Source organism: Scardinius erythrophthalmus (genome assembly GCF_964197995.2).
Source record: "Scardinius erythrophthalmus genome assembly, chromosome: 17".
Taxonomy (NCBI): Eukaryota; Metazoa; Chordata; class Actinopteri; order Cypriniformes; family Leuciscidae; genus Scardinius; species Scardinius erythrophthalmus.
In genome coordinates, this window is record NC_138237.1 from 6,831,938 (window position 1) to 6,849,473 (window position 17,536).

A 17,536-nucleotide genomic window follows, 5' to 3' on the forward strand; every position below is an offset into this window, starting at 1 on the left:
AAGACGTGACACAAATAACACGTTTGAAAAAATATTAATGCACTTTAATTCGTTTAATTGATATTTTAAAAATCACAAAATTAGGCTATTTATTTAGGATTTTGTGCCACAATTACGTCAGTAGGCTATAGGTGTTTAATTAATCTTTTAGTCACTACTGGAGGTGTCGCAACACGGTGGCATGTTCCGCGACTCGGTGTCAGTCAGGTGACATGTCAGTGTCAGTGTGTTGCGATGTCAGTGCAGTGACACATGCCACTATCCACCACTGGCACATGCCAATAATGTCAGTGACACATGCCACTATCCAATGGCACATGCCAATGAAGACCGGATGTGCCACCGGATGTGCCAATACGCATAGTGACATGTGCCATTGGCTTCTGTGCGTCAGATGCCATGTCACTTAATGTTAAAACTGCTACTGCCCAACGCGCCCCTTCGGTTGTTTTAAAGGTATTCAAGAGTATTTTCTCCTTCGCCTGGCATTCGATGATCAACAAAATGCCAACTACAGGTCACTGATAGAGGGTCAAAAAAAATATCTAAGCTCAGTCCGTATGGGTTGGTCAAATAATGCACACTCTACCAGATGATAAATACATAGTTCTTAAAGGACCTGTCCGATTTTCACAGACCATTAACAACACTTATACTGTTCAAATAACTCTGCAGAGGAAGAATAGTAAAGTTGTAGATGTAACGTTAGTGACAGTCGTAAATCGCGGGCTGTTTATTCCAGTGGACGCAACCAAACCAATACGCTGATTTCACGCAGCCGTTATTTTGAAATCGAAAGCGAGGCTCCGGTGGGAAGAAAACCGGAAGTGTCGCCTTTAATCATAGGAGAGTCGTGAATGCGATGGCGTATTGTCGTGTTTAATGATGTTTTGTCAATTCTAAAACTGTACATACATTTCTTTCATACTTTAGACTATATACAGTGAAATTCATTTATAAATAAAATATTTTTTTTATATTATTCAGAAAGTAAAAAAAGAAGCAGGAATGAACTATATAAATATCCTATATTGGATATTAACATCCAAAAGTGTAAATCGCGGCAGCAGCTTTAGGTTGGTAGTCCAAAGCCATTGTTGTTTATCTTTACTTCCGGGGTTTTTCCCACCGGAGCCTCACTTTCGATTTCAAAATGGCGGCTGCGTGAAATCAGCGTATGGGAGGCAATGGCGCAACGCTACCCAGCAACAGCTCAGTAATGGCGCCCGCCTACTTCCGGTAGTTTCGCCGGATTCGTCTATACTGATGAGTTTAATAAAGTTTATTGTACATCACACAAAAGATGAAGCGTCAGTTTTACTTTACTTACAGAAAATCACCGTAAGAGCTGAGTAAACACAGTAGGCTAACGCCGGTTTCACACCGCAAGCGTCAGCGGCGCGTGAGCAGCGCGTATTTTTTTCGGCGTCCTTGTTAATCAATGAGTGCATTTACACCGCACGCAGAAGCGGCGCGGCAGCGCGTAGCAGGAGCAGAGCAGGAACAGCAGTGCCGCGATAGTTTCGGCGCCCAGTCTATTTTTAACGCGCCGCTTACGCTGAATTTGAGTGACACGCATTGATCAAGGCCAAAATACACCGCAGTTTTACCCCAAAAGCGCATTGATGATATCTATTGTGTTTTGAACAGTCACTCAAATGACCAACAGCAATTTAAAAAGAAAACAAATGTCCAAAAACAAACTTGCCCGAACAATAAAAACAAAGACGAATCAAAAGTTATATAAATGACATGATTAATAAAATAAGCTTCTTGACAAGTCTTTTCTCTTAAATGTATTTGAAAACGAAATAAAGCAATGCCAACTTACCCTGATTATAGAGTAGCCTACTCTGTCTACACGCTGCGGTTCAGCCGCGCGTGACAAACGCTGCCAGTGTGAAAGCAAAACGCTCGTGTCCTGCTCCTGCGCTGCTTACGCTCTGCTAATGCGTGCAGTGTGAAACCGGCGTAAGTTATAAGAAGTGCGCAAGTAGCCAGTAGAGTTGAGGGAGCATTCCTGTGGGCGGAGGTTAGTCAAGAAACGGTTCTGGTGATGTCACTAATGCAGGATGTAGAGGGGTGTAGTCCAATCGAGCCGTTTTTTGTAGTCAACTTCTGTTTAATAAAATATCTCGCTTGGCATTGAACTTTGAGCTTTATAATTTTACAGATATTATTTATGCTCTAACAGCAACATTACACACTAACTAAAGTTTGAAACATGGAATCGCATGCAACGGGACCTTTAAAAAAAAAAAGCTACTTAAATGCACTTATTTAACTAAGGCCCAATCCTGGCTTAATCTAAACCCAGTTTCTGAAACTCTGCTTTTTTAATCTCATTTTATTGTATTTGCTACTGACCTTCAATAATCCAATTCAGACATTCTAATAAGCAAAAATAACCAGATTTTTTTTTTTTTTTTTTTTTGCTGAAGTGTTGAACTTCTTTTCCTATGTCCTATTCTTCTGCAATCCAGAACAGCGGCACAGCAGTACGCTTTGATGAGCGTCGCCCTCTGCTGTACAGGTGTGAATTTGCATTTCCTTTTACATTTACACTTCTGGTGTGAAAGGGCCTTTACATTTGCCAAAAATACAACTTTTAGTTGTACAACAAGCCCAGCCCAGGAGCGGAAATGTGACGCAAAAGTAATGCAACACACTACTTTCCACAAAAAGTAACTAATTAATGCAATTAGTTTCTATTTTAAGAATGCGATATTGTAATGCATGTACTGCCAACACTGGTAATAATAAACATGAAAAATGAAGAATGTACTTTTCACCATAGACAACGTCTCAAAGCCAAAAGTTCTATATCTTTTTCTTTATTTATAGACATTTGTGTAAAGTATCTTACAGTACATTACAGACAGACAATCCACAGAGCTGTGTAAAAGTAAATCTGTCACATTGATATGGCTAGGTAAAGCCTTTCGGTTCATTCAATATGCACATTTAGAACAACCAGCCTAATAAATATAGTTTTCTCATAAATGATTTCATCTTATGGCAGGTTATTTTAAATCTTGTAACAGGTTTCATGTAACTAGGGTTAAAATGAGAAATATATGTCCACCTCCCAAGTCCCTGTACCAAAGTGCAAATGATGTAAGAAAACAAAGTGAATGTCATTAAGGCTTCATTCTTGCGCAGACAGCTATTCCTTTCAAAGCTGATGGCAAGACGACCCATTTAAAAAGAGTTCTCAGAACGATGAAATATTAAATCAGAGAAGACACTACAGTGAGTGCATTAAAAATGATCTATGAATCTATGCAGATTTTACGGGACATATGTTGAAAAATAGAGCATGAACGGTTTGAAGACCTTGAGGAACCTTGAGGAACAGATGAGTTCAGAAGTATTTATGTAAACATGAGGTTTCACCACTCTAAAATTCATTCATTCTTTCACGGCTCATAGGGAACATCATCTAGAACAAAACACCAACACCCTGCAGATTAAACCGTGAGGAGATTTCATTGTGAGGTTTGTGGGATTCGGCCCTTTGCTTGGACATTCTGCAAAAGGGAACCAAAAAAAAACAAAAACATTTTGAACATTTCAAGATAAAGGTCTTCAGAAAGTCCTAAAGAGAAAAATAATCAATCAACACCTTCAATACACTGCAAAATTATAAATAAATAAAAAATCATTTTCTTAATCAGTATTTTTTATATTGTGTTTTAGTAAAAATATGTAGACAAGACAAAACAACATGAATTAACTTGAGAAGCAAAACTGTATAAGCCAAAAAAATTATACATTTTAAAGAATGTTATAAAATGTTGTTTTATGATATTTTTCAAGGGGGTGAGAAATAAAATTAAATATATTGTCTGTATATATATATATATATATATATATGTGTGAAATCTTACACCATTTTGCTTGTCGTATAAATATATATTACTTTAAGAAAGTTAAGAAAGTTGATATTTGTAGTGGAATAAATACTGTAAGAAAATGATTCTTTGCAGTGTATAAAGAAAGAGCTTTTTTATCGGTGTGAGATTAGAAACACACACACACACACACACACACACACACACACACACTCTCTTTCTCTCTTGGAAGGGCAGGACCCTTATTTGTACTTGTGCAAAAAACGGACAAAAGTGTGACTCCAAAATAAAAAACACACGGTAAAAACCTGAGAAAAACAATTTGTTGTGCGCAGTGCACAACGTTAAAACCTGTACAGGTCATCGGTGAGTGTTTACTTGTACTTTCCCTTTAAAGCCCTTCTTCCCCCATTTCCCATTGGCTCTTTCATTTGTCCCGCCCATTAAATGACACGCAGCCTCTTCCTATTGGCCCGTTCCAGTGGGTAGCTCAGATATGACGGGGTAAAGGCACATTACGAACGCAGGTAGAGAGTGTCTCAGATGTTTTCAGCCTGAGGAACCTCTCGTATGCTGTCTCTGAGCTCAGGACGAACACGCGGCCGCTGGCGAATGCTGCGCCCCGTAGCGATGAGGTCGGCGTAGCCGCGGGAGTGCGAGAAGGCGTAAGCTGAGCGACGAGACCGTCCGCCACGCACGAATGCTGGCTTCTTCTTCCTCCTCTCCTCCTCTTCATCCTCAAGCTCATATTTCTTCCTGTTCCTCTGGACCTGGAGGAAGAACATGAGATTTAGAAACAATAAAACATCTGAATGGTGTATTTAACCTAGAATATTCTGTGCGTCACCAATTATGCCCTTTTAGAAAGTGTTGATTTTGTTTCTGGGCTCTATAAGAATAGGTTTTCATGCTTGAATGTTCATTATTTTTCTCATACATTTCTGAAATGCATAACTTGGACAATGTCACCTCTGATAACAGACTCTAAACTGTAATGTAGACGTGCATTTTCTGTAAAGCTGCTTTGAAACGATATGTATTGTGAAAAGCAAATACAAATAAATGTGCATTGAAATGAATTATTTTTTGCAGCTCGTCTCAGTAACGCTCTGTTTAGTTCCTGTCTCTATGAAGCCCCTCCTTCTGAAAAGCACACTGTGCTCTGATTGGTCGGCTGGAGCAGTGTGTTGTGATTGGTCAACCGCTCTATTGTATTTGAAAAATGTCCCGCCCCTTACCATAACATGAGTTTCAACACACTACTAGCTAACTCAGCCAGGCCCCACCCCTTTAGTCTGCATATTAATTATTTAAATGAGGAATATTATGACGCGTTCGTTCCCGGAAGAAACTCAAGACTACAATAGAGGCGTTTCAGGGAGTTCAGAAACACTGACTCTGATATAGAGAAGAACTTTGCAGAGCTTTTTCATGCTCAAACAGCAACATTACACCCTGAAGAAAGCATTATCGGCCCTGTCTGAGGACGCCGCTGATCTCACCTTGTCTCCAACAGAGGGCCAGATGGTCTGATAGAGGAACTGGATGCAGATGACAGGAAGAAGACAGATTCCCACCGTCAGAATGATGGTCAGCCACAGGTACGGCTGTCTCAGGGCGTTCGACGCGGCACCTAGACGTCAGAACAACGACGAGATTATTACACACCAGACCATAACATGGTCTCTGTTTGAGAATGAACAGTGAAGATAACAGTGTAGTAAAGGTTTCCTGTGTGTGCCATGGAAGCTTACAACCCAAATGTGTTATTTTAGTAGTATTTATATACTATTATAGTTTTATATTTTCAGGTTTTCAGTAATATTTTAAAAGATTTTGTTATGCGCTTTTATCATTTGTATTATTTTTTTATATTACAATTTAAGATGAATGAATTTTTATTTCAGTTGTAGTTTTTATACATTTACTAATTTACCAGTTACTAATTTTAGTGCTTCAACATTTCTAATTTGTTTAATTTAAGATTTTCTACTAATATTTATTTCCAGCTTTATATTTTCAGTTTTAAGATTTTGCGTTTTTTTTGTGTGTTTGTCATTTGTGTTACTTTATTTTTTAAAGATTACTTTATGTTTAATATATTGTTTAAAATTTTTACTTCTTATTGCAGTTAGTTTCAAATTTCCACTTAAAATTTGATCTAATATTTATATTTTATTCTAATTCAGCTTTATTTCAATTAAAAAAAAACGTTTTTAACAGTTTTAGTTAACAATAATAACTTTAACGTTTCAAAATTACATCAAATTCATATATTCAGTTTAAAGAAGCCTAGATTTCTTTTAAATGCAGATTAAAAAAGATTTTTTATATATTTATACATTTTTGATACATTTGTTTGACTAATTTACATCGCGATTAAATAAAATAATAAATAATCATCAATATTCCTCAACTCTGTAATAAAGCCTACCATCTCTTAGCCATTATTTTATGTTAAAAGGACCTGTGATTATTTAATTCTGTAGCTTTTGAATCACATTTCTATAAAAACATGTATATCATGCAATGTTTAAATCTCAATAATCATAAAATTGTCATTTTTACATGATCTCAGACCGTAACACGTCCAGGAAATCCTTCTCATATACAGTGCACTCATAAGGCCTCAGAAGACCTGGAATTTAGTGCAAAAGTAGCATGGACTCATTGTATTTTTGTTTTGGGAGTCATTTCTTGAGCTTCGGTTCCAGTGTGCAAACTATACCAGTAGACATTGTGCAATAAAGGTTACTATGACTTCACTGCCCACCTGTGAAAGTGAAGGTCGTTGGGAAAATGACGTGGATTCCTGCGCTGTGGATGTCAAACATGATGCCGAAGTAAAGTGCTATACTGCCGATCACTGCAAAAAAGTTCACGAATGTCCAGTAGGAGGTGTTTAATGAGATCTGGGGATGACAAGAAAAAAAATCATCTAGAACATTCTATAAAGATCAGCTCTATAGTCAAGTTCAATCCATGTTAGAAACAAGCTAGACATGAAATGTATGTCTCCTTATTTGGAAACTAAAAAGATTGTTGTGCAATATAAAACCTAATGAAATGTGGTCACATGATCAAGATTGGCCAATCGGGTACCTGCAGGTTGACGGTGATGATGAGCGAGGAGGCGGCCACCACAGCGAAGGACTGGTAATCGGACGGAGCCTCCCCGTCCTGTCCCATCGTCTGCCGGAACGCACCGTACGGGATGAAGAAGATTATGAGGGAGGTGAAGATGCCGTGGAACAAACTGATGAAGAAGTTCCTGTAGTTGAACAACGATCCTTGCTGGCCAGGAAGATAGAGCTTCGGGAACCGTAAACTCAGTTTGTCATTCACGTCCTACACAAGGAAGAAAAAGATGTGGTTTAAAGGCTGGAAACGTGCATTAAAGGCACAGTAAGCGATTTCTGAGAAACACTGTTGAAAATTAAAATCAACACCCAAACAAGCAATTGTGTGTGTATTTGCCAGATGTCTGTGCTGTGTGCGCTCAACGTAGTCTTGGCTGTGTAAATAGGAGAAAAAACAATGTGGGTCGGACCAATAACCACAACACTATAAGCTCTGTATGCGCTTATGATGGGGAGGAGAGAGAGTAAGCAAACGGGGACGGCTGAGATTTTACCAAAGAGGAAAGGGTCATAGGAATATAAGTGGAAAAATGAAGGGTTATGAACAGACAAGAGCTTTAGGACCCATGGTAATATTGGAAAAGCTTTCCAGCGCTGGAGAGACGTTAGAGAGCAGGAAGGCCTGAAAACGGATGCCAAGCTTGCATTGTTTTTGCTCGATACATGAGTAACAGAACCAAGATATGCTGTTGTTGTTGAATCACAGCCGATTCATCCACACTTGTGCGGGCTGTCTGATGTTAGTCGTTGCCAGTGTTGCATAACGTATTTGTTATTTTGGGGGCGGAGCAATGAAGGGAGGGGTGTGTTTGTTTGGGTGTCGATTTCAAACATCAACAGTGTTTCTCAGAAATCGCTTACTGCACATTTAGCAAAAGTAAAAAAAAAAAAAATAATTATTTCATGTTGATTTTCATACTGTTTTTTAAGCTCACAGAAACGGCACTGAATTTTAGTACTTCAACTTAAAACTTGCTTTAGTTAGTTTAATATTTCTATTTAGGTTTAGTTTAGTTTAAGTTCAGTTCAATTTTGTATTTATTTTTTTCAAGTAATGTTAATGCTTCAAATTAAACTTCACTGTTTTTCATATACACACACACATACACACACACACATATACATATATATACATATACATATATATGTGTGTGTGTGTGTGTGTGCATGTGTGTGTGTGCGTGTATATATACACACACACACATACACATATATACATATATATATATACACACATACATATACATACATAAATATATTATATTATATTATTTAATAGTTGTAGTTAACACTAATAACCCTGAATTATGCTACAAAACATGATGGGAAGTTACAAAATGAAATCCAATTGCATTTCTTTTAAAGGCAATTTAAAAGAAGCTTAGATGTCTTTTAAATGCAGATAATAAATAAATAGTTATTTATGCATTTTTGATAAATTAGTTTGACTCAAATTTACACGACTGTAAAAAACAATAATAAGAATAAACAAAAACATCAATATTCTTCAATTCTGTGACAAGCGATACCTGATCCAGAAGGCCGACGAGGAGAACAGGCAGACTGCTGTAGCAGACGTTGTACAGGGTGATGAACCAGTCTTCATAAGCCGTCTACACAACACAAACAAGAACGTTTAAAAACAAGAATCAGCTTGAAACAGAGATTTTGAGATTCTGAAATCCTTCTCTTGCCTGTGAGGAAAATCCGTTGAAGAAGGAGTACCAGAAGTGCACCAGGGTGAAGGCGAAGTTCTTGTAGAAGAAGTAGCGCAGGAATTTGCACATTCGGATGTAGGACCAGCGCCCGTGGACCAGCAGGAGGCGCTGCAGGAAGCGGAACTGAGCGAAGGCGTAATCGCTGGACATCACCGCCTGCATCCCCTCCTGACCACTGATGCCCACACCGATGTCTGCGGCTGCAGAGGAGCATGGGAAGGAAAGGTTGGCTCTCTTTAAACATTTAATATGACTTCATACTTTAAATAAAATTCATTTGAACTGAAATAAAATCTTTTTCTCTATGAATGAATAAATGCATAAAAACAAAACTATAAATGCACTTTCTATAAATATACACTAATAAATACAAAAACTCTTTAAATAAAATAAGTAAACAAATAATTCTAAAAATGCATACAAAATAAATAAATAAATATCAATTGATCATTTTAAAATGAATCAATAGCATCAATAATAATATCTACTAAAATAACTAAAACAAACTGAAATAAAATTAAAACTAAATAGAAAATGAAAATATAAAAATAACTAAATGCTAAAACTATAACTAAAATTAAAATATTAAAAAAATAATAGTATGTCATTAGATTTGTATCCATTTCATACACCTATCTTGTATGTGAATTTTAATATCTTGCAAAATCTTGCAAAAACAATGGATTAAAATGCATAAATTCTAACAATGTGCATAAAAAAATGTATGCGTTCAGTTGAGGTGGATTTTTTTTTATTATCCATGAGAAGACATGCAGATAAAACTACGATGGAAACACATTTACTGAATACATCCCTCATGAGCAACAAAAACCTCACGTGACTTCAACAGAGCATGTGATTGGATAACTGGACTAACCAGCGGACCAATCGCATCGCACAGCATCTCAAATATTGGTTTGGTGGTTTTGAAATGTCTGAGCCAAAGAGTGAGCCGGTTTAATTCCCTCCCTCATAGTGAGGGAAGACTGTGATCTTAAACACCAGTTTAATCTGTTATGTTATGTTTCATCTGCCGCTCTAAAATGCAAGTTTGTGATGTATGTAAAAAGAGCCACAGTGGCTTCCCCCATTACAGTGATTTCTAGTTTTATTATTTTACAGATATTTTGTGCCAATTTTCAGGAAGTGATGATTTTGTTCTCTTCGACTCGCTGGGTGGAAACGGTGCTTCATTCGCCAATATTTTATGCAATATTCCAGTTTCGACCATAAGTTAAATATGCACCTTTGGATGGAAACACAGCCATTGACACTAAAACAACACTGGTCAGGATCAGTTAAACTCACTCTTGATCATGTTGACGTCGTTGGCTCCGTCCCCGATGGACAGGGTCACGGCCTTCTTGTAGCGCTTCACCAGACTGACCACGTTTGCCTTCTGTTTGGGTGTCACTCGACAGCAGATCACCGAGCTGCACTCACACGCCATGTCGACGAAGTCTTCCTGCCTCTTCTCCTTCTCCCACTCATCAATGGGTTGGTTGACGTCCTGAGGGTTGTTGGAGTTCCTGTAGCGTTTCCTGAGCTTCTTCAGACGCAAGCGACGCCGCTTCTTCTTCTTCTCGTACAGTATCTCGTTCTGCATGGAGAGGAGAAAGTCATTTTAAATTCCTTAATTAAAATCTTTAATTCATTTCCCTTTGTCCTGGTCAACTTGGTGAGTCACTCCACAGGACTTGATGACAATAGTATTACCTATAGTTCAGACTAGATTGCTTTATATTAAACAGTAGAGCATTGCGCTAGCAACGCCAAGGTCACGGGTTCGATTATCAGGGAATGCGTGAACTGCTAACATGTATACAATGAATGCAATGTAAGCCACTTTCTATAAAAGCATCTGCTAAAAGTGTAAATGTAAGGTTATTTATTTATGACCATTTTAAATGCAATATTAAGAGCATGATGTACACTTATGATTAGTCTTTTATGCAAATGGTAATAAGATAAATGGCAATATATGTTAACATTTTCACAATGTTCATTTCAATGTTTCAATCACTGCAAGATAATTTCCATGTTTTACTTATTTTAATTATCTATTAAATAACATTAAATTTGAAAATCAAAAATGTGATTTTCTTTCTGGAGGACAGCAAATGTCATGTCAGCTGCTCATTATCATCAAGACAACGAACGTTTTACTATTATTATTTTTTTATTAATTTCATTTAATTAAAAATGTTTTTGTGCTAAGCACAATACAAAAAAATGCAGGATTCTCTTTTGAATCGAAAACTCAAAAGAACAGAATTTAAATAGAAAATTTCATAACATTATAAATGTCTTTACTGTCACTTTTGATACATTTACTGTAATGCATCCTTGCTGAAATCTCAAAAGTCATTTCTTTCTTAATTTCTGAAGAGAAAACGTACTGACTTTTGAATGATTGTGTATAAATTGATAGCATTTGTCCACCTCTGTTTTGGCATATTTGATGCATTAATTTAGACAAAAAACATAAGTACACGATAATTTCTGCACTTGCAAGAGATGAACCGTTGAGCTTTTATTTCGACGGAAATCTTAAAACATAATCTGAGAGATAATCAGAGGATGAGGAGTGTACCAGCCAGCCTCCGGTGATGATGAGGGCGTTCTTGCCCGGCTCCGGGAAAAACGTCTCCTTCAGTTTCTTACTGCGTCCTTGAGGGTCGTTTCGCCTTTGGGTCTGTCTGTTCCTCAGCTGTACACTGAGAGAGAGAGAGAACGAGAGAGTCTCGACTTTAGAAACCGAATCTAACCACTCACACAGTCACAGACTAGCTGAAACATACTTCACATCCTCTCCGTAGTGGATCTTCATGTCGTCCGTGAGCAGCTCGCAGGAGTAGCCGATGTTCTCAGCGGTCTCTGAGCACGTGACAAACAAAACACATTAGAAATCAAACCAATCTCCCTTAAAACATCAGAATCGTGCACTTGTTCACCGCTCACCTTTCTTGTCTCCGGTCAGAACCCAGATCTTGATGTCAGCTTTGGCCAGTTTTGCGATGGTCTCCGGAACGCCGTCCTGAAGTTTGTCCTCAATGGCAGTCGCTCCAATCAGCTGAATAAATGAGCATAAATGGCACATTTATCAATTACATATCTCTATGAATGAATAAATACAAAAACTCTATAAATAAAATCAATTAAATAAGTAAACAATTAAGTCTATAAATGCATAAAAATGCAAATAAATATCAATTGATAATTTAAATACGAATCAATAACATTAATATATATATATATATATATATATATATATATATATATATAAAATGCCTGTATTTTTGCACAACTTAGGAAATAAGCTGTTCATAAAGTTGCTGCAATTAAATTATTTACACACTATTAACTCAAAATTAAATTTAAAAATATTTTAACATTATAGATATTATATTATTCTCATTTTTAGTCACTTTGGATAAAAGTGCCAGCTAAATAAATAAATGTCAAAGTTATCAAAATTAGCTGATGATTGTCAGATTAATGAGCCTGACCAATATATCGCTCTATCACTTGTCTCATTTGTAAATGTTCCACTGTTGTTTCCGTACCATGAGGTTATTCTCGATCTCCTCGTACACCTCGTCCAGAGCCTCCTCGCGGTTCCCCATGGAGATGCTGGCTTGCTGGTGCTTCAGGGCCCAGGCGTCGTACTCCTCCTGACTGATGTCCTTGTAGCCCAGACACAGAGTCCGCAGGGTCTCGTTCGCAAAGATCTGGAGGACAAATCAAACTGTTCAGCATAAAAAAAAAACTAGAACTTTCTTATAGTTTCTTATAGCAAAAAAATTGTTTCTTTCAAGCTCTGGTCAATTTGGAGAGTTTGGGTTATTTTGGCTTTTCATAACGTGTTATTTGTGGAAAACAACTTCAATATTGTGTTTATTTACTACACTTTTTACTATCTATCTATCTATCTATCTATCTATCTATCTATCTATCTATCTATCTATTTGTCTGTCTGTCTGTCTGTCTGTCTGTCTGTCTGTCTGTCTGTCTGTCTGTCTGTGTCAATGACATCAAATCTGACATGGCGCATCGTCTACTGAAGACGAGTAATATTGAGTACTTTTATGATATTTTTATGATGCTTTTTGTATGTTTTGGAGCTTGGCAGATTTAAAAATTCTCCTTTTGTGCTCTACAAAAAACAAACATGGTCAACAAAAACTTGCATTTGCTAATGAATTGAATAAATGTGTTGGTACTCACATCCAGAGCCTCTTGTGTCGATTCCTTATGCTTGCTATTTGGATTGAGTCGCTGGTAGACCACAGTGTCTGCGCCCTTACAGTACAGACGGATACGACCATTCGGAAATTTCACTGCACACGAACACACAGAAGAGTAAGAAACAGACGCCAGTGATTGACAGACAGCAACAGAAGAAGAGAAAGAGCACTCACGGATGATGGACATGCGTTTGCGGTCGCTGTTGAAGTCGAGCAGAGCGAGCATCGTGTAGGTCACCTCTTGGTCCATCTCTAAGATGGTGATGGTGTCCTGCGTTCGGGACAGGAACACAAACCCAAAGTTGCGTGCGGCCGAGACCAGAGCGCCTTCATCAGGAGATGCGGCCTGGTACACCAACTCACCTGAAAGTGACCAAATGTGCAGGAATATCAGCTGCCATTTTGTAAACTTTTGATCTATTCGATCAGATCGTACACAAAATAGGATTAAGAATGCTAAATAATAAACAGGGTTAAACTAGCGTATCTGAAATGTATCATTGCATACGGTCTGCAGACATTGTTTCCTCACCCTCTTTCTGCTCAACCATGACGGTGTGACACAGGGACAAGAGTTTGAAGAACTCCAGTACTTGCGCGTCCTTCTTCGAACGGATGCAGGAAATGAGGGAATGGTCATCAAACTGGAAATTCTTGTCAAAGTATTTATTCCAGCTGAAATCCACAGGCTGAGGGAAGAAATCAGAAAGGAAGTGAAATTAACACGTTAAAAATGTCTGAATTAATCAATAAATAAGTCCATTTTTTATAATTACAAATTATTAATTAAAAAGTCTATAAATGCACTCTATAAATAAAAATAAAAAACAAATAAATTAAATGATATAAATGCACTGTAAATAATAATTTAAAAAAAGCTATAAATGGTCTCAATAAATACATATATTAACAAACCTATAAATGCACTCTCTATAAATATAACAAATAAAAACTCTATAAATGCACGTGCTTAAATAAAACTGTAAATGCACTCTCTATAAAAAAAACTATAAGTGCACTCTCTATATATCTTTTTTTTATCAATAAATGCACTCTATAAACGAAAATAATAAGGGGTAACACTTTATTTTAGTGTCCTTGTTACGTTACATGTACTTACTGTAGTAATAACAGTAAATTATGCATAATTACATGCAATTAACCCCACTAACCCTATAGTAAGTACATGTAGTTGTTCAATATTACTCAGTACTTAAATATATAATTACACTGTAACAATGACACCTTAAAATAAAATGTAACCTAATAATGTAATAAATGAAACTATAAAAACGCACTTAATAAATGATATAAATGCACTTTGCATACACACCTTTCCACGCTCCAAGGCCCCACCGTTTGCACTGGTGGAGTCACCTGTAGACGATCATAGAGCACATTAATGTAGTTTACTGAATTATTCAAAACAATAATACATGCAAAATAGCACTTTAAATAGCGCTAGATGATAAAGCAGACGGCACTCATTTAACACTTATTGTTATGGATTTATAAGTATGAGCAATAGTAATTGCCTTAACAATAAAGCTCTAATAATGTGATGTGATTATGGAAAGGGAGTGCTATTAAACTATTTAAAAGGAAAGGTCAAAGGTGACAGCGTGTTTTAAACTCTTCCGCTGTACACAACCACAGAAACCGGACCTCTGTGAAACTAAAGCGTAGTCACACACCGTATCACCTCACACACACACACACACACACACACGTGGGACAACAGCACAACAAGAGACGCGCACATTTACACACGTCTCTGGAATCACAGGAGGACAGAGATCAGGGCTGTATCAAGCATGAAGGATTATATGTGATCGGGCACGACTACAGCCTTTCACACTCGGCCCATTACATTTTTAACACTTAAACATGCGTATCAGCTCTTTACACATATCTAATGGTTTGACCAATTTTTATATGGTCAAAAAGTTTAGCTTGTATTGTAAATTAATGAGATCTTTATAACAGTATAACAGACTACTTACATAAATTGCATTTAAATATCAGTCGTTATTGTATATCTGCTAAAAATACGTCTAAGATGATTTTTAAATGCTTAGTTTTATGATCAAAGCTCTGTCGTTTTAAAACACAATGCAATGCAATACAGTGATGATTGAGAGATGAAGAAATAAACCTTCCTCAAAAGCCTGATGATCAATATTTGAGAGACTGACATTTGAACATGATTTTTAATTAAAAAATGATGTATGGATACTCAAGTAAACCCAGGTTGCTTCAGTCTAGTAAGTGTTCATGTCTTGAAATATTACTAACAATGTCAAAGTTATTCATAAGTTTACTTTATAGAAATCAGTAAAGATTTCACAGCAAAAATACACATGAACCATGAGCTGAAGCTGGACGTTTTTACAATTATACTAAAATGACTTGCTAAAAAAAGTCTAAACTGTCCATCAGACGACAGAAGGCATGTTTTCAGCAAAGTTTGATCACTTAGAAGCTTTGGACATTTGCGCATCACACACACGATACAGTAAGCTTGATCCGTTTAACTTCCCCAGGAAGCATTTCAGGACTTATGTTGTTCCTATCTGCTCTCTAAAAGCTCCAACGGTCTCTTTTCACAAGGTTAGCAGTTTGCCGAAGCCCTCACCGTAAGTGCGTCCTGAAACGGTGCACTTCTTGAAGGCCATGATATTCTGAGTGAGCGTGCCGGTTTTATCAGAGAAGATGTACTCGATCTGACCCAGCTGCTCGTTCAGGGTGGTGGTTCTGGCTTTGGCTGGCGTGTCCTTCTCGGCGTAATACATCTGCAGATCCCAGTTAATGAACTTACTCTGACCCAGTCGGATCACCTCCACGCTGAAGGACAGGGAGGGAACAGAAGCGAATGAGTTATCTGATGAACAGCAGTCTGTGTGCTCAGAGACGGGTGTTGTGCGCTGATATCGTACCTCACGTAAAGAGAGATGGGCACCATGGTGTTGAGGATGATGATGTAGCCCCAGAAACTGAGGAACCCTCGGTAAGATGAAGAATAGTTCAGGCCGTCGTTAAGATACCAGGCCTTAGAGCCGATGCTCTCGTACCAGTACGTGTGTCCGATGGCCAGACCAGCACACAGCAAAACCAGCATTCCAAAGATCTGCCAGAGAGAAAGAGAGAGCGATGGAAATATTAATGATAACGGACTTATTGCAAATGCTTCTCTATAAATGTGCTCTCTATAAATAAAAACAAATGAAAAAAACTTTATAAATGTAGTCTCTCTATTTAAGATTAATAAATAAATAAAAACTCTGGAAATGCAGTCTATAAATAAAAGTAAAACATATAAACAAATAAATAACCTCAATAAAAATATAATAGCTAAAATAAATAAATAATACTAAGAATGCACTCTTTATGAATAAAACTTCATGAATGTATTAACTATAAATACAAATATCTAAAATCTAGAAATGCAGTCTATAAAGTAAAAAAAAACAAAGAAATAAAAAATTAAATAAAACTGAATGCACTCTATAAATAAAAAGAATGAATAAAATAAATAAATACAACTATGCATGCACTCTATAAATAAACAAACCTCTATATATACACATTCTAAGTAAAATAAAATGTGCTCTAAAAAAAAGTACAAAATTATTTATATAAATAAAACATTAAAATAAAATTAATAAATACAATTATGAATGCACCCTCTATAAATAAACCATTATAAATGCACTCTTAATAAATAAAAATAATAAATTAACTTTACAAATGCATTCCCAATAAATAAATAAACCTCTAAAAATACACTTTCTAAAAAATGTTTAATATAAATAGTCTATAAATATAAATAGAACTACGAAAAACAATCTCTATGAATAAGTAAAATGTCAATATTGTCAATAAAATGCATAAGGAAAATGTTTTAAGGTGAGTAAAAAACAAAGAAAATGTAAATGTGATTAAACTGAAGAAGTGAAATGGTAAAGTTGAGATGAATATGAAGTCTCACCGTGTAGACCATGTAGTTCATGAGTTTGTCTATTGTGGTGCGTTTGAACCTGGTCTTCCCGCCGTTCCTCATGATTTTAGTGTCATTACCTGAAGAAAGAAACAAAGCTTTTATAAAAACAGCAACACACCACTGAACCGCGAGCGTGAGTGTGAGTTGGTCGGCGTGTTGACCTCTGACCTGCGAATATGACCAGCCCGTGGGTCACTTCTGTGTTGCGGACCTTGCATCCTCTGAGCAACATGTTGTCGAGGTCGAGCGAGTAACTCTCACCGTTCCAGATCATCGTTCCCAAAAACTTATCCAGACGGTTGTTGGGCTCCTCGCACTTAATCAACGCTGAGAGAGACGCAAAACAAGAAATTATTCTTTCATATCTACTGTCCATTCTCAGGATAGTTATACGTAAACAATAACTTTGTCAGTTGCTTGGTTGCTAAATCTGGTCGATTCAAAATTCCACTCATTCTGTTGCTTAGTGCATTTTGGTTTGGGCCAGGAGAGAAAAATGCTGGAAATGTGCGAGCCGCACCAGTTTAGGACGGGGTTTAAGACCAACACCACGTGTTTATGCATGTGAACGCATGAG

At 36.9% G+C, this 17,536-nt stretch overlaps 1 protein-coding gene across 1 annotated transcript in view; it reads right to left on the minus strand.

Moving 5' to 3' along the window:
• Positions 1 to 2,840: 2,840 nt before the first annotated feature.
• The window catches only part of atp8b1 (ATPase phospholipid transporting 8B1), a 43,893-nt gene continuing 29,197 nt past the window's right edge, over positions 2,841 to 17,536 (minus strand). The window contains exons 10-28 of the mRNA XM_081390308.1: positions 17,128 to 17,286; positions 16,948 to 17,036; positions 15,896 to 16,086; positions 15,595 to 15,803; positions 14,293 to 14,336; positions 13,492 to 13,648; positions 13,134 to 13,322; positions 12,940 to 13,052; positions 12,279 to 12,443; positions 11,674 to 11,785; positions 11,514 to 11,589; positions 11,306 to 11,429; positions 10,021 to 10,312; positions 8,689 to 8,912; positions 8,524 to 8,607; positions 6,957 to 7,202; positions 6,628 to 6,766; positions 5,357 to 5,487; positions 2,841 to 4,624 (exon numbers count right to left, since the gene is read on the minus strand). Coding sequence (XP_081246434.1) covers positions 4,394 to 4,624; positions 5,357 to 5,487; positions 6,628 to 6,766; positions 6,957 to 7,202; positions 8,524 to 8,607; positions 8,689 to 8,912; positions 10,021 to 10,312; positions 11,306 to 11,429; positions 11,514 to 11,589; positions 11,674 to 11,785; positions 12,279 to 12,443; positions 12,940 to 13,052; positions 13,134 to 13,322; positions 13,492 to 13,648; positions 14,293 to 14,336; positions 15,595 to 15,803; positions 15,896 to 16,086; positions 16,948 to 17,036; positions 17,128 to 17,286 — 2,975 coding nt within the window. The 3' untranslated portion in view covers positions 2,841 to 4,393. The remainder of the gene's footprint in view (positions 4,625 to 5,356; positions 5,488 to 6,627; positions 6,767 to 6,956; positions 7,203 to 8,523; positions 8,608 to 8,688; positions 8,913 to 10,020; positions 10,313 to 11,305; positions 11,430 to 11,513; positions 11,590 to 11,673; positions 11,786 to 12,278; positions 12,444 to 12,939; positions 13,053 to 13,133; positions 13,323 to 13,491; positions 13,649 to 14,292; positions 14,337 to 15,594; positions 15,804 to 15,895; positions 16,087 to 16,947; positions 17,037 to 17,127; positions 17,287 to 17,536) is intronic.